General features: G+C 35.0%; 1 protein-coding gene and 1 long non-coding RNA gene across 6 annotated transcripts in view; one reads left to right on the top strand and one right to left on the bottom strand.

Annotated features, from left to right (window-relative positions):
* Positions 1–995: 995 nt before the first annotated feature.
* Positions 996–8,133, top strand: LOC128030790 (uncharacterized). Of its 4 annotated transcripts, none has more exons than XR_008187964.1 (3): positions 996–1,159; positions 5,687–5,806; positions 7,299–8,133. It is a non-coding gene; the product is annotated as an uncharacterized LOC128030790 (long non-coding RNA). The 4 variants fall into 4 exon arrangements; XR_008187966.1 differs by lacking the exon at positions 996–1,159 and adding an exon at positions 1,189–1,343; XR_008187965.1 differs by lacking the exon at positions 996–1,159 and adding an exon at positions 4,782–5,066.
* Positions 8,134–18,937: 10,804 nt separating this feature from the next.
* The window catches only part of LOC128030329 (leukocyte elastase inhibitor), a 49,728-nt gene continuing 46,818 nt past the window's right edge, over positions 18,938–21,847 (bottom strand). The window contains exons 4-8 of one of the 2 annotated variants that reach the window (XM_052617854.1): positions 21,608–21,763; positions 21,394–21,511; positions 21,086–21,228; positions 20,834–21,001; positions 18,938–20,245 (exon numbers count right to left, since the gene is read on the bottom strand). In XM_052617854.1, coding sequence (XP_052473814.1) covers positions 19,841–20,245; positions 20,834–21,001; positions 21,086–21,228; positions 21,394–21,511; positions 21,608–21,763 — 990 coding nt within the window. In that variant the 3' untranslated portion in view covers positions 18,938–19,840. The remainder of the gene's footprint in view (positions 20,246–20,833; positions 21,002–21,085; positions 21,229–21,393; positions 21,512–21,607; positions 21,764–21,847) is intronic. The other variant, XM_052617861.1, reaches the window with a different exon arrangement.

Below are 21,847 nucleotides of genomic sequence, written 5' to 3'. Positions count from 1 at the left end.
ACATGTTTATAAATTTCTATAAATAATCAAGTGATAACGTGCAATTTCAATTCTGTATGTAGTGCAACTCAAAACTAACCTGAAAGTAGTATTTGTAAACGCTGGTAAGAATTTGACTAATATTTTTCTAATAAATAGAGATACGACCTTTCTAAGTAGGCTATCATCCTTAAAAGTCACAAGACAAGTATTTATTGTAATTCTATTAGTGTAGTAATTCTACTATTAATTGTAATTCTGTTCTGTAGTTTCTTGTAAAACAGTATTTCTTGTAATTTCTTGAATATCACAGTGATTTTATGGTTTTATATCCTTGATATTGTAAGAGGCAAACACACCTGATAATGTTTTGTGAACAGAACATACATTTCTAATCTTAAACTGTTCTGAAACATAGTAGCTGGTTTCTAGATGGACCGACTCTGTTTACATCTGCAAGACATTTTTACAGCGTTAAATACTCATCTGCAATAGGCCTACGTATATAGGACGTTTCCAATCAGATGTCAATCTGATGTTTAGAAGATGTCTTTAAGATGATTTAGAATCAGATGTTTGTACACAGCAGATGCCTTCAGATGAAGCGATCTTTAACAGACCTCTTGCAGATGTACGTGTGCTGTTTGGGATTGTACACGAATCGGTCAAATCTGGTTTGTGGCCTAAAATCAACATTAGATCTATAAAGAGAAACATGGAAAGTTTTTAGGCCATAAACACTGAGGCGAAAGCATCTTTAGTCAGAGGAATGTGTGCTGATAAAACAAGGACAAAAACAAATCAATTGCAAAATAAAGCCACGTTTGCACGTAAATGCCAAGTGAGATGATAACACTATGAGTAAAGCACGCGTTATTGACAATCCAACATAGCGGTTAATTATTGAATCGAAATCAATAAGAACCGGTCAACAATGTTCCAAGTGCGTCTGAAATGTAAAAACACAACAAACCTGCAGGTTGTGTTCTAAACACAATCGTCAGTCAACTGGGGGTCTGCACGTCCACATGGGCTTGAACCTTACAGTCATTGGCTTCAACGTGTTCAGCCGAGGCCCCGCCCCCTTTTCCATCTATAGAAGGGCTTCATATAACGTGGAGGAACATTGTGTGCCTTCAGATTTCTGGCACTCTCACCTCACGGCGGCTCGTGTCACCAGGTAAGAAACACAGAGATCAACACGAGATTAAATGAGTTCCATGACTGTTATGTTTGCGCAAAAACCGCAAAACTGCGTCACCGAAAATTGGGATTTTGGCTGTAAAACGTCTTTTTTTTATTGATATTAATATTTGGTGCTACTGGTTGTGAACATAACCAAATGCATTGCAACCATAAAGCGGGTGAGTGTATTAATTCATGCAGTGCACAAGTAGAAAAAAGTGTCAAATCAAATGTCAGATCGTCCTTGTCTTTGTTTAAACTTAAACCATTTGGAAAACCTACTTTATAAGTCTGTTTATTATACACGTTATTGTTTACTTTTTTTAATCGAAAGTTTGAAATTTCTTACAATTATATGAAAAGGTTAGTTAAATTACTGTTGTAAACCTCAGGTTGATCACTGTGGATCTTCTTGTTAGTGCCAATTCATTCAGGTATTGCGTAAATAAGTTGTCTACAATTTGAGTAATTAAACTCAAAGTAAATTAAACTCTTATTGAATTCAGATTTGAAAAACTGAAATGCAGGAAAATAAGAAAGTGATCCCTCTAATATTGCATGATGATTTACTTTTCTAAAGCGTCATAATAACATTGCTAGAAATTAAGTTTTGATGGTAGGCCTGTTATTTTATACTTTTTTCACAATTTTAATTAGATCTTTGTTTATAGACAAAATAAGTAGAGATGCCTTGCGTTAAACATTTTTTGGGTCTAAAAGTTGGTCTGAGCATAACCATATAGTGAATATAGATATAGTATTTACATTTCTTATGCAGAAACGTCACATGATGTCAGCCACTGATCTGATTAGAACAATTATTACTTTTTGAAATGCATGCAGGTCAATTGCACATAAATGTGGGACATTGTTCTCAAACGGGCCATTTCCATTGATTGAGTGTCAGCTTCGAGATGAAATGACTCCTGCATATTTAATTCATTATTATTTTTCTGCTCTCTTGTCATTAATGTAGAAGTGTGAATGTTGGCTGTTGGTGACTATTGTTTACATGTTTATAGAGCTGCAGGAGGCTGAATATTCCCACTCTTCACCAGTGAAGTCTGTTTTGAATGATCGGATCACTAATGGTCAAACATCTTTGCACGTCGTGTTTAAATGCATCTCTTTTCGACAACTTGTGATGTCTGATAGAGGGTCTTTTGATTTAAAAAATTTAATTTACAAATTTGACGTGTTGCTATATGGTTATAAAGTGGAAAATAAGTTAATTTTCTGTGATAAATGTGATGAGGTTTGTATATTAACTAAAATAAGGATGTGCTTCACATGATCTTGTGTGTTCATATCATGCATATAGAAGATATGCATGTGTGTTTCTGCTTTCATACAAATGTGCATTTACTGGTCATGTTAAACTGTGGATGATTGATAAACTGATTAATATGTAGCTCCAAATCATGAGTATGTTACATGATGCAGATTGTTCTGATGTCACAGAGAGCCGCTGCTGCGATGTGCATTGTTAAAGAAAGCATAGAAACTGTGCACATGCCACAAACGTGAGTGGTTAGGATGTGGGCGGAGCTTAAGCTTTGATGAGTGGGAGTTATGCTTTTGGCTGGGAGTCTGCCCTATTGGGCCATGATGTAGCCTAGTGATGTGCAGCATCACTGATACTCCAGTCTGCTTTGGTGCCAGTGTATGAGAACAGAAGGGAAGCCCCCAGACATGTGGGCGGGGAATATGGGGAGGGGGGGGGGGGGTTCCAATGAGGGCCTTTGTTGAAGACTGAAAGAGGGGGATGTGCTACATTTGCTTTCCAAAATCAGTAATCCAGTTGGTTTTACAGGAGATTTATGTGGCTTTGTAGTTATGCATCACTGTTGTAATCATTTATTTTATTTTGTGGAGGATTTTCTTTTTGTTCCTTATATGGCACAGAACAGAGCTTTATATATATATATATATATATATATATATATATATATATATATATATATATATATATATATATATATATATATATATATATATATATATATATATATATATATATATATATTAAACCCTTTTTACAGATATAGAAAAAAATGTTTACTAATTAAATCACTTATTTAATGGTTGAATCTCAGAAACTCAATACACATTTTCATATATATATAATATAATATGTGTATATATATTATGTTTCTGGTATAAATGGTGATTTTTCTCACATTACACATGATTCATGAAAATGTCGCAGTGGAAAATATCCCATTGTCCCTAAAATATAATTCTTATTTTTCTCTTTGGTTTTGGGAATGTTCTGGACCGGTTTCATGAGATTCACCCTTGTACTTACAGTAATCAAAATCAAGAGTTAAAAGATCTTGTTCTAGATAAGAGTTGAAAGAGCATTGTTTTACTGCACATTTTTTGGATTCCACTGTTTTTGTTTTTTTCTTTTTCGTTTTTCTGCTTTGTTTTTTTTTTTTTTTTTTTTTTGTGTAGGTATGGCTACATTTTTATGGCAAGTGTCAACGAGTCCGGCCTCAGAGATTCAGATCATTTTAGTTGAGCCCTTAGAATTCAGATTTAAAATCACTTAAAAAATCAAATTTTGAAAGTTTGATCGTTTTGAGGCTAATCGACCATGAAGTGACGAAGTAATTGATGTTCCCTGTGGCTGTTAAAACAGTCTTTATGATCTAGATTTTATGTCTGCCAGATTAATCCCATTCTGATTTTTGTTTTGAATGAGTGAGACTTTTAATGTTCTGCAATGCTTTTTACCATTTTCAATCTTAGCACTTATTAAAAATAAATAAATAAACCAGAAGCCATAAGAAAACAAGTTTTTCCTCACTAAAGAGAATAAATATTTCCCTTAATCACACCATGCCACCCCCTTCCAAAAAAATAACCTTACTGAAATTCTCTCTTTCTCTCTCTCTCAGCCTTTGTAACCGCAAGGTCCCAAATTATGAATATTTGAAGGCCCCCTACAGAGGCTGTGGTATTTCCTACTTTCACTGAAATCACAGTAGTGCATATTTTCATATTTATTTTTAATCATGAGAAACAAAGGACGCTCAGGTTTTTACATGCATTACATGTTTCCATAACTCTGTTTTATTGGCTCTTGCATGTTTCAAATTAACGCAAGTGGATGTTTACTGAAGACTGAGGAATTACGGCCATCCCTATGCAATGAGATGATCTTTTGTTACATCATACTTTGGAAAATCTGCAATGGTGCATTTGGTAATTCAGAACAGTGAAGTGGAATAGACTTACATAACGAAAACACTGCGCACAGCCGTTTGGTCTGAGATGTAGAAGTATAACAGTGGGTCAATGCGGTCACTCCATCCTCATTTGGAGGCAGGACAATGGAGTACGAAGTTGACAATATGTTGCATCTGATTTGGACTGTACGATCTTATAAAATGGTAATTGTATGCTCCCCCCTTTTTTTTATCTCCACATGCACGCTGATTTAACACCATTCTTGTTTATCCAGATTTTTGTGGTCAAAGAAGTAAGAAAATATAAAAAATCTGACAAGTTCATAGGGTTTCAAAACCATAATATGGTGGTGGTTGGCCAGGTGGGTGTGTACTTGTGAAAGCCAAAGAGCACATGATGCATTCTGACAGCTGTGCATCGAGAGAGATAGAGAGAGAGAGCAAGACAATCCGTATAAAAGGGCGGAGCTCCAGAGAAAGCTTCCTCTTCAAGCTGCTTCTTCATTCGCTGTTCACAGTCTGGCTGGCAGTCAGTCCTCTGCATTTAAAGACCAACTTTGGCTGCTAGAAATGCTGTATTTTCTCCATGTAGACAAACTTTGAAGGTCCTGCTGGTTTTTCCATTCCAGCTGTTTTTGGACTTTGCCCTGGAGCAACTTTAACGGAGTCACTTTTCCTTTTCCTGAACAAGCGTGCAATTTTAGCAAGGTTGGTAGATGCATCCCAAACATGTGTCTACCATTGCCTTCTCACTCCTTACCAGTTTTCAAGTGGTTAGTGTAGTTTTAGTTCTCTTTATCTACTTATCATGCTTTTAGAGCAGAACATTTAAAGTTATTAGTCTAAAACACTGTGTGAATCGTTCGGGGGGCTGATGAGTTGGGCTCATTGTTTTGTGGATCTGTTCTGAGTGATGCAGGCTTTGGATGGTTTCACTGATGTTTCTTATTTGGGGCAGTGTAGGTTCCAGTTTAAACTAGCACAGTATGTATTTTCAGACAACAGAGTACTGTCACACGGTCGTGGTTCCCTGAAAGCAAAGTGAGATGGACTTACATTTGTTTAGGATTGTGCCTACGGCTAGAACCGTTCCCTTTCTCTTGCATCAGCCATATTTGGTTCATGGAAAAACAAACTCTTCTAGTGTTTTCTTTTACCCCTTGCTGTTTGAAGCATGCAAAGGTGATTTTCAAGGTTTGAAAGTTTTGTCATTCATATAATGCACAATTTAAAGTCAGAATGACAGTAAGTCATTCGTTCGTGCACTGATTATGTTCCCAATGCATTCTGGATGGGTGTTTAAATGACTCGTGCTCTCTGTTCTACAGGTTCACTCTTTGGCGTTACACAACCTTCAGGATTATTTTTAAGCTGTGTTGTGCACAAATACCGCAGCGATGATCATCAGACTCGGCAGACTGACACCTGGATACTTCCGTCTCCTGCAGGTGTGCATTTGATCAAATCTTTTAACTTGGTTCAGTCTTTGAAGAATGACTTTTTTTAGATTGCTTATTTAAATCGGTCAAATCGGAGGAACCAAATTTCCTTCAATCTTTTGAGATAAAAGTGTTTTATTGTATTATGACATCATATTGTAGCTTTCAAAACTCCACTTCCTTCCGAGTGAAAAACGGCATTTATTTAATCAAGTTTCAACGATTGTTCTGACATCAGAGACGCAACATGAACTATTCGACATTGAACTACACCCATCCGGCATTCACCATAAATGGCATCAAAATAAAGTGTGATATAACTCCTTTAAAATGCATGCATATATGACGCCTACATAATGGCTTTTAATGTTAGTTGTGGACGTGTAGATCAGACTGGTGCCCACTGCATTCCTCCTGGCTAAAGCTGAACTCTGATTATACGAATAATGACCGTAAAGCGCTGAATGAAGGCTGTTTACTCATGGGTTTAGATTCATCCCTCATGAGCTGGATGTAATTCTCATGACTTGGAATATAAAAATAGCATGGGGGGATCGGTAGTAAACAAGTGTCTTGATTTATCTGCTTTGACATATAAAACATTATCAGTCGTCCATCCTGAATTGGAAATGGCAAATATTGGGGTAAATGAAGCAATCATGTAAAGTATGTTTTACAAGAAAATTGTTTTTCAGTCCTCAAGATTTCTCATTTAATTAATTGTATTACTTGCAATTTCTTTATAATTGTGACATTTACTTGTAGTTTTTGAGTGAAGTCTGTTATTTTCAGTGTATTAAAATAATAATTTTTCATAGCATCACAACTGTTCAAAATTCGGCACCTTTAATCCGTATATAGCTGCTTTTTCCATCAAGTATCTACATTCATTGTTGTATACCTTATGTCTTTTATTAAATCACTCCCAAGAACATTGCAAATCATTCCTGCAGTTTCAACAAATCCTCCTCAATGTTAGCCATGTTAAATAACCTTTGCTTACTTTCCAATTCAACAATGATATTCACAGAAATCTGAATCTTTAAGTTTGCACTGCATAAAAATGTATTAATTTCTTTGAACCGTTTCAAAAACAAACATTGTGCATTCTAACTCGTAAGCCCTGCCTAATGATTGCATACTTTAATCTTTTTTTACTCTTAAGCATTTTACTATTCTTAGACCCGTCTAAACCTGCTTGCTTTAATTGCAGGGTGATTTGTTAAAACGTCTTAATGTCACCTTCTCGAGATCATTTAAAAAATGCTGTCATGATATTGTTCAGATTTCTTATTTATCATATTGGCATTGACTCTCTTTTATCTGTTGCATGCTTTTGATTTCAAACAGTTCTTCTCCAGCTGTCTGAACATGACTTTATTGGCCATACTATTTAATTCAATCCACACAAATGAGCAGAACATTGGTCTTCATGAGGAAGTCTGATGATTGTACATAATTTCAAGAGGTTTGTCTTGTTAACCATCATCTTTTTTTGCAGAGGCAGGTAGCAGGTGAGGTTCAGGCCCCAACTCACGACCGCTTGGTCAACCAGATCGCCATGATGCTGGCCATCATGGGCCTCAGCCTGTCCTACTACAGTGCCAAACAGATGATGGAGAAGGTTCACCACGAACCCGCCCCGTGAAGATGTGCTTGGATTGACATCATCCAGAGGAGACCAAGCCGAACTGAAGATGTTCAGACTCTGTCACAGTACCTTTCTCTAACCTCCAGGGACCACACACCGCAGGACATCTGCTTAGGGGTTGCTTTAGTCTAGCTCTCAATGGGATCTGGAAGGGTTGACTTGATGCATGCATCAGAGAGTCAGTCAATAGGTTGCTTTAGGCAGAAAACTCAAGCTCCACCAATGCATGCGCAAACCAGGAGCTCAACTCTGAGCCATAATGTGTTTTAAGGACCTCTGTATATGAGATGTACCAAGCTACTATTGAAAGCAGGTCCAATGCACAAATCCATTTTTCCCAAAAGAAGATGCTGTTGAAGAACATCCAAAGCCTTGAGGGACTTCTAGTGAAGGTGCTGCTTTACACTATACACTTTAGGAAATTTACTACACAAACAAAACTTGATATTTTGATTCTAACTTAAGTAAATATCTTCTCGTTTGTCCTGATGAATTTCTCAACTCTTTTATATGTTAATGCCGACCTTGTGTGCAATTGCATGAGTTTGAAGCAGTTTTAGTGCAACCAATCCGTAATGTTGTTTCTAAGGCTTTTTTATAATAATGTGATTTGATGCTGTATGTACTGTATGTTGTATTTTTAAGACACCATGATCAAATAAAGCTGTGAATATTTTGAACAAGATCATGTTTCAAGAAGATTTAGAAGAACCTTGTGAAGTTCGTCTGACTCATCGCTGTTGATGAATTGTAATTCCCGCTGAATCAAGTTTTACACAAACCATATGACAGGTTTTAAGTGTGCTGTTGAACAGGAAGTGGGCACAGCCTCAGGCAACGGCTTCCTCTGATGCACGCAATATTTGTCTATGAGCCTTCTGCAGCTGGCTTTATATCTGACCCACCTACCACATTTAATAGACATCAGTTAAACATCTGACGTGTGTCTGCTCTGTCACTCCTCTGAAATAAGCAGTTTAGGCCTGAAACATTCTCTTACAAGTATAAGAAGTCATCAAGCTTTATTTAATGTCATTGTGATTTAAACTGTGTTTGAGCACCATTTATATGACATTGCATTCTCAAAAAGGAATATTTTTTATTTATTTTTAAGAGAACATTGCTAAATAAGTTAAACTTGCCCTCGTGTTGTGTTCTGGTCATTTTGACCTGGAGAGTGTCTTCTAGGAAAACACTAGGAAATGTTATTGCATTATACTAAAATGTACAGACTTCCTAAAATGTCCCAAAAAACAATGTCAAACTAAATTTCCTCCCACGTTTTTACACTTGTGGTATTCCCAGTCAGAAACTGCTTATACATATTTCCTTATGCCATATTATTACCAAATATTGGATTTAAATATTTGTATTGACTTATTTTCTTTCTATTAGCACAGGGTTTTATTTCTTTTTGTGACTGATTGATCAAAGGCCTCATTCATTTGAGCTCATGCACCTACATTTTTCCAAAATTATGCACAAAAATACTTTTTTTACTCCGAAACTGAGGTCATGCCTATGATCAATCCGTCCAAAAAAAAATACATAGAAAAGCCTGTGCCAATTAAAAGAAAACAAGTTGACAGAAAGATTAAATCCAAGATATTAGGATAAAACTATGTCATAATGAGAGATTTACAAGCACTTTATAAAAGCCCTGTCATTAATGACCTCATTGTCAACACTGGGTTAATGTGGTGGTTTAATGACGCAGACATCTAAAAAAAATCACCTCATTGAGTGTTGAGGTTTTTAACTGCCACAGTAGAGCAAAAATAGGGTGGTGTGCTCATGTGTTTGCAAAGCATTTGTGTTTGTGGACTTGCACAGAGTATGTTTCAAATTATACTGCAAATTATACAGTAACTGTAACCTAACATGTTTATCAGACAGAATAAGCAACAATAAGACAAGTGAGATTACTTTCTGCAAATCAGAACCTTAGAAGTGTTTCAGAAGCACAAATGTTGAGTCTGTCAAGCATTGAAGGACATGAGGAAGCTGGAAATGTCATGCAATTTGCATGCATGCTGGTTATGCTATATACTGCGGATCTTTTTGGAAGTGAAAGAGTGAGCATTGGTTCCTTTATATAGATGAAGCATACTTTGTTGTATCTTGGATAAATGTGACCCTGGAGCACAAAAGCAGTCTTAAGTCTCTGGGGTATATTTGTTGCAATAGCCAAAAATACATAGTATGATTAAATTTTTAGATTTTTTATTTATGCTAAAAATCATTAGGATATTAAGTAAAGATCATATCATATTCCAAATATTTTGTAAATTTCCAAAACTTACTGTTTGATTAGTAATATGCATTGATAAGAATTCATTTGAACAATTTTAAAGATGATTTTCTCGATATTTCGATTTTTTTTTTGCACCTTCAGATTCCAGAATTTCAAATAGTTGTATCTCGACCAAATATTATCCTATCCTAACAAGCCATACACCAATGGAAAGCTTATTTATTCAGTCTTTAGATTATATATACATTTCAATTTAGAAAAATGTACCCTTATGACTGGTTTTGTGGTCCATGGTCCATTGCATTTCCTTTTGGTGGCGCAGAATTTATGTACTTCAACTTGCTTATTTGATTTTGGGTTAAAACTCAACTGTGAAGTGCATTTTAACTGCCACAAAAAGAGTGCATTGTCTTTGTTTCCTTCAACCACTGTGATTTCCCCATTCCCAGGCAGTTAGTGCAGAATGGCTGTCTGTATGTGCTCTCAAGTGTTCGCATGGATGCTCTGGGCAGATGTGATGTCCTGTGACAGGCCGAGACTGCATTGCATGACACGTGTTGTTCCAGATCAGATCACCTTTAGCTCCTCCCTTCCCGCTCTGATCTCTGGGCAAATTTGCACGAAAACACTGCTGGGACAGTTTTGACATGCGATGAACCACAACACACTTGTCTCATTGGCTGTCCAGTGATGCCTCATGATGCCGTTGTAGTTGCAAGCTGCAAACTAGAGAAACAAAAGGGACGGGATCACGTTGACGACAGATTATTGCACATGGTTGCTTTATAAAAATGATCAAAAATAGAGAAGGGATAAAGAAACTTAATATGAGGCCTTTTGTGTTTGTTTTGATGATGGTTTATGGATATGAATGTGGAAAGAAAACTTTTGAATATTATAAGACAGATATTGCATATATGAGTGATTTGTATTAAAGAATGACACTTTAAAATATGAAGGACTGAAATGTCCGTTCAGTGACTACTTTTGTTGTTACATTCATTTCAATTATATGTCTAATTTCTATTGATGTTACATCACACATTTGCCCTAAATAATTGATTCCTATCTGGGTCAGTGGGTTGCAGACCTGAGAGGAAAATATAATGCTGAATATAAGCAGTGCAATGCAACTAATTTAATTGTGCATATTTAGGATAGCAAAATAAATTTTAAAGAAAACTTTACATATAAACTACTGTAAATTTTCTATTTTAAAAAATTCAGTAACGATGCATTAAATTGCTCAAAATTCATAGTAAAAAATGTATCAAATAAAAGCTGTTCTTTTGAACTTTCTATTCATCAAAGAATCCCAAAAAAAAAAAAAAAATGAAGCACTGATAATAATCAGATATGTTTCTCGAGCAGCTAATCCGCATATTATTTCTGTAGATCATGTGACACTGAAGATTGATGAAAATTCAGCTTTGATCACAGGAATAAATTACATTTTAAAATATATTAAAATAAAAATAAAAAAGTTATTTAAACCTGTAATGATATTGCACCATTCTCATGCATGTATTCCTACAGCTCCAGACAGCATTGAATACAGGCTCAAGAGCAGTGGGATACATATTGTTGGTGCTGAATTGTGAATTTAAAATCTGGGTGTTGAAGCAACACCAGTTGAGAACCAGTGACCCTTAAAACATGGAGATAAACCCACGTTTTGTAAGCACACACATTACAATACTGTATTAATTTACTGCCTATAAAACTTCACTTGTGCCACATTTCCCATGGCTTTGATTCGAAAAAAAAAAAAAAGTAAAAGACTGAAAGCTTCATTCAGCAGATTCATATAAGCATTTGCATACAAGCATAAGACTATGTAAGGCATATAAAAAAAATAATGCTTTGGGAAATCTGAATTATGAATTAAAAAGTCAGAATCATGACATGGCAGGTCATAACTTTCACTATTGATGTTTTATCTTATAATTATGACTATGCATTTATTTAGACTTCTCATATTTTTGTTAGTTTCAGCTTTTATCTCATAATTATGACCTAGTATGTCATAATTTTATCTCATAATTATGCTTTTTATTCAAAATTGGTCAAAATTATGAAATACCAAATCACAATTGTAAGATTAAAAAAAAGTCTAAATCATGAAATACTACGATATAAAAAGATATTTTAAAATGTTGAATTTTGTCTTAAATTCAACTTTTTATCTCATAATTATTTTAATTTTATCTTCAATTCCTTATTTGTTTTGTCATAATTCATAATTAAGAAATGGTGCATCATACTTTTGACTTTTTATTAACAACTTTTTTTCCTGGTTTGGCAATCATAGGCTTTCAATGTTGATGAGGAAAGTAAAAATAATAAAAATTGTAGTCTTGCTTCTCAGATGTTTTTAATGTGATCAGATTCGCCAATCTGGAATCAAAGTTAAACTTCTCAGTAAGAATCTGAACATTTCTCATGCATTTTATAATTATTTTGAATTCTGAATTCTGAGAAGTAAACAAGTTCATGCTCAGTTAAATCTGTGAATAAGGTGTGAATGAATCAGTGTTGACAGATTTGTCTTTACTCTCTTTCTTCTCACATGATGAAGTAATCCTAGCTCCGGGGAAACAGTCGTGGTCAAGCGAGAGCTCGGCTTGTATGCAGCTGTTTTATACAGAGTGTTTTGCCCTGCGGACAGCCTCATAATTACTGCAGCAACCAAACTACTGCACTACTAAAGACATGTGAAGACAACACCCAGATCAACCCATCAAACACTGACTGACGGGAACGCTGGATCATTTCAGGGAACAGGTGCTGGGAGACGTTTGAGTTGTTCAGGTGGAAATATTCCGGCCTGGCATGTGTTTGGCACAAGGGGACGGCCAAATCTCACACAGATTTACAGCAGATGTGTCAGTCACAGACCCTGCTCTGAAGAGGATGGGACGAGGATTTCTGTGTGTGGTTCATCATAGTGACAACAGCTGAATGTAGAAGGGCCTCGTGATTGGCTGAAACACGTCACATGACTTGAGTTACATGAATCTGTCCTACATTCTGATGTAAACAAACTTTTCTGAGTTCTAATTTTCTCTCTCATATGGATTTAAGCATTTAACAGATGATTTTCATCCAGAACTAATTACAGTGCATTTATAAAAAATGTATGAAAATTCAAATTCGCCACAACTAAAAATAATAAAAGAACTAAAATCATAAATGTTAATAAGTATCAATATTAGTACTACTGATTGTACTAATTTTAATAAAATATTTAATGTTTATTTTGAGAAGTTGCTAAATCCATAACACCATAAATAAAAAATAAATGATTATAAATAAATATCAATATTAATACTAATATCAACATCAATATAATTCTAAAATTAAAAGTAATGTTTAATTTGCTAAATTCATCCCTGCGGCTGCAAAAAAATAATAACATAATGAAAATGAATATCAATATCAACATTAATATCAATAAAATGTAAAAAAAAAAATTAAAATGTTTTAGGGTACTGACTTTGAGAAGATTCTAAATTCATCCCTGATGCCACAAAAATCTAAAATAAATAAATAAAAAACATTAATAATAATATCAATATCAACATGAACATTATTTTTTATTTAAAATTAAATGTTTATTTTGCTAAACTCATTCCTGCCACCACACACACACACACACACACACAAACAAATTATTAAATTCATACAAATAATATTGAATTAATATGCATATCAGAATTAACATTAATATCAATTTTTTAACAAAGGTAAAAGTTTACAAACTTTACAAAATTAAATAGAAAAATAAAAAATAAAAGATTTTAGGGTGTTGAAAAAGTTGTAATCTTTATAGAGCAGCACTTAAAAGAGGATCTTGATTCAAGCACAAACCTCAGTAAACACTTTCTTTTGTATTTTCTTCCAGACATTGTTTCTGTGTAGGAAAGGAACTTTTTTTGCATGTTATGTATGTTATGTAATGTGTGTGGTGTCACATTCTTCCTACACAACCCAGTGAAACTCTGTCGCTGTTGCACTTTAGTGCCACATGATATTTCAGTAACTTATTCTGCACACATTTGTCCCAGGGTCCCATTTCAACAGGATGCAGCTAAAGTTGTTCCAGATATGTAAGAATGAATATGTGTTTGTGTTCCACTGGACACAGAGAGCTGCCAGCTCATCTCACGGGAGGCCTTCGAGTAAGAAGTGAGCTCAAACCTGCAGCGAAACCTGCGCCGCAACCAGTTTAAACCAGTTACCAGCAGAGACGGGTGGAGGGAATGCAAACAGAAACACATCTCAAACAGAGAGACACAACACTGGAAGTTCAGAAATGTGTCTTTGGGAAGTTTTAACAGTAATACTGAGTGACAAAATGAGCCGAGCTCATAACTGGTGCTAACAACTGCAAGGTCCTAAAATATTCACATCAAACACATACCTTGAATGTATTGAGGATAAACACATACGACAATTATCATTCGGCAAGGATGCATTAAACTGATCAAAAGTGACATTAAAATTCCAAACAAATGCTGTTCTTTTGAACGTTCTATTTATCAGAGAATCCAAAAAAACTGTTTCTACAAACATATAAAGCAGTTTTCAACATTGATCATAATCAGAAATGCTTCTTGAGCAGTAAATCATCATATTAGAATGATTTTCTGAAGATCATGTGATACTGAAGACAGGAGGAATGATGCTGAAAATTCAGCTGCGCATCACAGAAATAAATTGCAGTTTGCAAAATATTCAAACAGAAAGGAGTTATTTCACATGGTAATAATATTTCAAAATGTGACTGTTTTTATTGTATTTTAAATCAAATAAACGCAGACCTGGTGAGCAGAACAGCCCAAATAAAGCATGCGAGGCAAAATAAAATATGCCAGTGCATTCAGGATTCATAAATAAGTAAATAAAACACTCTGTCCTGTACTATATCATTATATGCTCTTTTTTGAGAGCCATGGAAGCTGTATTTTTTAAGTTTAAAATATGCATTCTGTTATTTTTTAATGCATGCATAACTCTCATATAAACACACCCTGATTTACACTGCCCTGATTGAGGTAATTTGAACCCCAAACCACATCCATAATGATCTGGTTCAGTTTTTGGCTGGTCAGCATTGACAGTTTGCCACTGCTGGTCTATGATGAAACTAAAACCATTAATAATGATGGAGCTATTCAGAAGATATGGACGCCTGTTTCTGACACCGAATAGACACACCTCATTTTGCCATCCCAACTATGCATAATAATATGCTTTGTTGCATTTAATAATTTGTATTTATTTAGCATAGATTTGTACACACAGAAATGTTTGCCAGTTGACATCTCTATAATTTACTGTGAAAAAAAAAGAAAGAAAAAAAAGCTTTGTTTTTCACCTATTAGTATTACCTCAGTTTGTGAAAAAGCTACTTTGATTTTTAATCATGTTTCTTTCTCTTAATCTCCCGTGTTTTTAAGGTGTGAATGAAATATAGAGTTTTACTGTAAAGGTCAGTCTGTAAAACTTTGAATGTTGTTACCCTATTTTTATCATGTTAAAGTTCTGGCAACTACAGCATTACAGAGCTGCTGTCAGCTGGAAACTTTTGGTGGGAGGTGAGAAAGCCTGAGGTTAAAGGTCACAGTGCATGTCTGCTGGTGTGTGTTATGATCATGTCTACATATACACACATGGTTGTGACTTACACAACCATGTCTACATATACACACATGGTTGTGACTTACACAACGCACAGTACAGATCTGCATGCATCATCTGTGTTTGACAACAAACTGCAGAAATCTTTTTTTTTTTCAGCTGCTGATAACAAAATATAATGATATATAATATATATATAATATATAATGATGTGAATTCACTCCGGCCCGACGGTACAGTGATGTCATGATGGGTGGAAAATAAATTTGTGTTCTTCATATAATCATCATTGAGAAAACATCACATTTCAAAGGCTTTCAACACACCTTGGTTAAAACAACCTTATATTTTCCCATAATAAACAGGCATGCAAACATTTTCAGCTCAGCTGTATGCAAATGTGATGGGCTGGAAATAAAACTAAATGGCAAGAAAGTTGCTGTTCTGGTTTAATGTATAATTGTAATTATACATGATGCCTTAAAGGAATCGTTTACCCCAAAATTTACATTTTAAGAAAATGTACACACCCTAAATCAATTGTAGATGCAGATAAGTTTGTTTCTTTATCAGATTTGGACAAATGTAGCATTGCATCACTTGCTCTGCAGTGAATGGGTGCCGTCAGAATGAGAGTCCAAACAGCTGATTAAAACATCACAATAATCCACAGTACTCCAGTCCTTGTTACATCTGGAAAAGACAAAAGCTGCAAGTTTGTAAGAAACAAATCCATCATTAAGGCATTTTAACTATAAAGCGATGTTTTTATCAGCTGTTTGGACTCTCATTCTGACGGCACCCATTCACTGCAGAGCATCCATTGATGAGACACTGATGCAATGCTACATTTCTCCAAATCTGATGAAGAAACAAACAAGCAAATGTCTTGTGGGTCTTTCTAAAAAATGCCTTTAATGTATCGATACATTTTATATATCTTTTATTTTTTAAATATGAATGTCACTACTCCAGTTGTCACTCATAATGTCAATTGTGTTTGTACAACATAAAATACCAAAGGGACTTTAATGACAGTTCTTCTCTCCTCTCTCAGGTTAAAGGTCATGCATAGAGAGAGTCACCACAGACCAAACACTGAGTTTATTTACTTTCAAGCGACTTCTGATCAGACCATATTTGCTGGGAAGTGAACCCATGTGTGTGTGTCTTGTATTATTATTATTATTTCTTTTGCATGCATCATTGCATTACCATAGGGTTTGTTGTGTTCAATGTTTTACTGCATGCTTTAGTGTTTGAATTTGAGTTCAGCTACAGTGTGTCTATTAACTGCTTTTTTTAAAATATCAGAATTACCGAAAGCATGTTTTAATTATGTTAATTTAAAATGTTTTAGTGATATTAAAATAAGTGGAAGCATGTTGCTTTCGCAGTATCTTTTCTCTAGGTGCACTTCAATCAGGAGTAACACTGGTCATGATTTTAAAGCAGGACTGATGAGTTTTATGGCCGAATCTTGCTACAGATGCATGTGGTCGTTCAAGCAGATTAATTCAATCTTAGGCAGGGTCAGAGTGTTTGAATTCTCATAGGGTCATATTGTTTTTTCAAAGTGCTATTTTGAACGGGAACATGCTGTACCGCTGACACACTAATGCACATGTGTGCGTATATATATTTATATATATACATTACACCAGCTCAGTGCTGGGCGCTCAGCCTTACCACAGCGGGACGTATGGGGTGTCATGGATAGAGAGGACGAGCCTGAGAAATAGGTCAGGAGAGCCATGATATATGACATATCACTCAACACATACAGTATAAGCCACGAGAAATGATATTGATGAGCATGTGTAACCTTGAGAAAGTGCTCTTGTTCTTTGCAGCATTTCACAAAAAAGTAAGATTCCTTTTGGAAATGGATCTATGCTAATACATCACAGATGCATAGACTACCATTAAGTTGTTTTAGTATATTTTTGATTTGCATGGCAAGAAAGAGAGGTTTGAAATGTGTATTTCTGTTGTGAACATTTCAAAGTCAGCAAGTGTAGGCCTATGCATGATTGGGTGCGACTGGGGCAAGTTGTCACGTATAAAAAGCGTGTTACGTTTCAATTTTGTATGCTGGTCAATAATGGCCTATTATTTAGAATGATCAAAATAATCAATAAACGGGCGCCAGATTACAATTACAATTTATGTTAGTCAAAATAATGGTTTGAACTATAAAGATACATAAAAATACATTAAAAATAAATGTTTTAGTTATTTAAAGAATGCAAAACAAATAATTATTTAAAGAAAAACAATGCATTGATTGGAAAACAAATATAAAACACCTTTCTTGCAAATAAAAAATATATATATTTTTTAAAAACAGTAAATTTATTATAAATGCATTGTGTAGATTAATGAAACTTTATGCATCTTTGAGTCTAGTGTTTACACATTACACAAGACAAGAGTTCATGTTGTACGATGCATTTAGGGTGTGTAGCCTGTACATTAACACGAGAATATTAGCCATGCTTTGATAATCAGTAACCCTTCATCAATGATCTCTTGACCTGCAGTCACCCATCATCACTGCTGGATGTTAAAGCCCAGATGCAGACTCAGAAGAACAGTTTCTCAACACTAAGAGACACGTTCATGAAGACAAAGACTCATTATGTGGCACGTGCGGTCCTCCACAAGAACACTATGTTCTGTACATTTCGTTCTACATGTCACGGAGCGAGAAGCGCGGACCACGGCGGACGGACGTGCGCGTCCACGAAGCGCTCTGACGCCATCTGGCGGTGAAGACGCGTGATTGAACGTGACGCGACACGGGCGTCACAAACAACATGGACACTGGACTTCAAGCCGCACTTAATGTTTAAACGCAACAACAAAATTTACACACAAATTATTTTCAAAGAACGAAAATTAGGCATTTATATTATTAATTCATTAAATTATCAAAATATAGACTAAATGAATTTAAACCACTTAGCTGATGTCAGATTTTGTTATCTAATGTTCAGACATTTTAAGTGGCTTAAGTGTTCAAATACTTTTAATCATCATACTTTTTACTTCAGTGAATTTTTTTTTTATATAAAATGAATATATATAGCCTATATATATATATACAGACACAAACTCTAAAGTCCCTGCAGGTGTTGTTATTGTTAACTAAAAATACAACATTTTACAGGCTGTCTGTGGTAATTAAAATTACGCTGAATTAAAAAAAAAACTATTAGATGAAAAACAAACTAAATTTAGAAATGTTGTCTGTGCAACCCACTGAAATAAATAAGAATCGGTTACTATTAAAATTACTTTTTTCAAACATAAATATTTGGAAAAAAAATTACATATAAAAAGATTAGTCAAAAGATTAGTTGATATTTTGATCTATTATTGCATTTTTAATGGCTTTTCAACAAAACGTCAAAACAAAAGATAATTACAGTTATTAATTTAATGTATTAAGTTCCATAATAAATAAATAAATAAATAAATATATATATATATATGTAATATGGTCTAACTACAATATTACTTTATATTCCTCTCTGTTTTGTGTTTTGTCCCCATAAAATTCAGAAAGAGATCAGTTATTAAATTCCAATAAAGATTTGAAACAGGTTTTATTGTGTTATAGCTTTGGCATAAAGATGATTCAACTCAATCAATCTTTATTTAGTGCAGGAAACAAGAAGTGCTTAAAGTTTATTGATGCTTATGATTACATATGACATGCAGATACTCATCAAAAACCACAACATCTGAATTATCAAATATCATAGATAAGACCAGGACAACTGTAATGCATTTAATATCTTCAATTTTAAACATGTCAAGAGTCATAACATTTATCATAAATGTAAAAAGTTAAAGGTTTAGGCTTGGAGTGATTACAGCAATGAAACTGTAACGCTCAATTGAAATGCCATTTTAGTATAATTTATATTTTATTATACATATTTCTTATATTTTCAGTTTTCATTCATTTTGAATTTTTTTATTTTTATAATTTAGTTTAAAGTTTTAATAAATTTATGCTTTTGTCATTTCATGTTTATCTACTTTTTATTTTTATTAATACGTTTTAGATTATTTAGTTTAGCTATTTTAGTACTTCAGCTTAAACTAAACAAAAATAAGAAATGTGGCCTTGGCACTAGCTAAAATAAGTTTTATATTATTTTTTTTAAATTTCATATAGATTGTTAGTTACCAATAATAACCCTGATCTAAAATGATCAGTACACAGGATTTCATGCAGTTTAAATAATTATAATGAGGCTGAACCATAGCCATTACAGTACCACATATCATTTTAAAAAGTTTAATACTATTAATTTAACTTAAGTTTTAAATCTGATTCCATTGGCACATATAAATGTTTCTTAAAAATGTTTCTCATACTAAAAGATGACAGTTTTTAGTAGTTGTCCTGAGTCTTCCCTATGCATTCTATCCAGATAAACCAACTAAACTAGCTGGACGGGTTTCTCAGCGCAGGATTCGCTCACGAAGAGCAGAAGCGTCCGTAGAACAGAATGCTCTTGGTTGGATTGTGTCGGATGAAGAAGAGGAACGGATGATCTGCGTTAAAGAACTGCGGGATCCTCATACATCGGGTCATCATAACGACGCCGGTGGCTGCAGCCGCTTCGGTTCCTTCCTCGTTTACTTCAACGAAGGCTTTATGAACCACCTTCGACACCACCAGGTCATTGTTGGGCGACATGCCTGAAAGATTCACCTTCTGCTCATTAAAAACATCCTCCATCCCCATGCTGATCAGAAGACTCTTCATGTCATAGGTTTCCTCCATCTTGAATCTGGGCAGAGATACTTGAACTTCCTGTCGACGCATGACGTCAGGTCTCGTCCACTCCATCAGCTTCTCATAAGTCAGTGCCTTTTCAAGCTAAGTAGGAAAGTCATGTTAATGTGTGTTTTTAAGAACATAAGAAACCAATAAATAAGAACTTGGCGCATGTATTTGCCATTAATGAAACGCCATCTATGGCATCTATTCCACAAAAGGTTCTTTCGATGTTCTTGACACTGGTTCTTTTAAGAACTGTTCACTGAAAGGTTCTTTGGGGAACCAAAAATAGTTCTCCTGTGTTCTTATTTTTTAATGAAGTACACTACTGTGCAAAAGTCTTAGGCCACTTGTATTTTCACCAACAAGAATGGTTTTAAGTCACTTATTTCTATCTTTTGCTGTAGTGTGTCAGTAGAAATTTCAGTTTACATTTCCAAAAATTATTTTTTTGCCATTAATTGTAATAATCCAGTGAGATGTTTGTTTGTTTTTTTCCGAGCAGCCAGTGCTCCACACAGAGATCTGATCTGATCATCATCATCTGTCTGGAACAACATGAAGAAACAGATGAAACTGAGACAGACTCAATCCAGAAGAACTGTGGCAATGTCTCCAAAACACTTCAAGACTTTTGCACAGTACTGTATAAACCTGCTGAATTAAGTATAATCTGTGCCATCTCACCTTCTGAAGGCCAGTGGTTTCGTCTTGAATCTCATTAGGAAGGATGATCAACATACTGAGATTTTTCCCGACATACGGCAGCTCCAGAACCTGACTGTTCAACTCTGGGATGAAGCCAAGAGGAAACTCTGCCTTCTGATTCATCATCTTCACTGGTTTAGTTTGAGCCTGCAAAGCATCAGTTGACACGCGTCACAACTCCTCAATATTACATTTAAAATATACTAATTGTACAAGAGCAAGAATTCTCACCTTGTTCAGTTTAAACTGTCCATCACTAGTGGCTTCCTTTGGGAATTTCTTCTCCCAGTTCCCCTTGAAGTAGATGGCATTCACCAAGACCAGTTTCGTCGATGCGTCGATGGATCCCTGTGGGAGCAAGTCCTTGATCTTTTCTACAAAGGAAACAATAATAGTATCTCAAAGATACTAAAAACACTGTTCCAAACAGCCTAGAAGGACTTCACATTTCAAACTTTGTATCCAGGTCATAAATCAACTCGTGACAGAAAGATAAGCAAAAAAGATGTTTTAAAAGTTAAGCTCATGCTGGTTTCCACCTTGAGTGTTTTCCTCCACCCATTTGTTGATGTCGACTCGCGCAGCCTCTGATTTCTTCTTGAACTCCACCTCCTCCAGTCCGGCTTCATAGTATTTTTTTGCATCATTGAGGAATTTCTGTAACAGAGCAAATCGATTGAATTAGAGACGATTTCCAGAACTTTGTTCTTTAATACCACAAGCAAACATTGAATTATTTTCTTTGAGTCTTACCTCAACAAACTGGTATGATTGTTCTCCGTAGAGACGGTTGGCGAGACTCAACACATACGGCGCTCCTGGTTTCTTCAGTTCACTCATGAGCTTGTTGAAGCCGGAATGAATTTGGTCCTCAGTTTTTTGTCCAGATGTTTGCTGAGCAGGAGATTTCTATTTGCATCAATGATATAAAGTTCAATTAGATTAATCAAAATCTACCTACATGCACCACTACGGCAAATACAGCTGTCATTG

The sequence above is a fragment of the Carassius gibelio genome, chromosome A16 (assembly GCF_023724105.1).
Source record: "Carassius gibelio isolate Cgi1373 ecotype wild population from Czech Republic chromosome A16, carGib1.2-hapl.c, whole genome shotgun sequence".
In the NCBI taxonomy this organism is placed as follows: Eukaryota; Metazoa; Chordata; class Actinopteri; order Cypriniformes; family Cyprinidae; genus Carassius; species Carassius gibelio.
The sequence above is the reverse complement of the archived record's forward strand: the minus strand, read 5'-3'. Positions and strand labels throughout refer to the sequence as shown.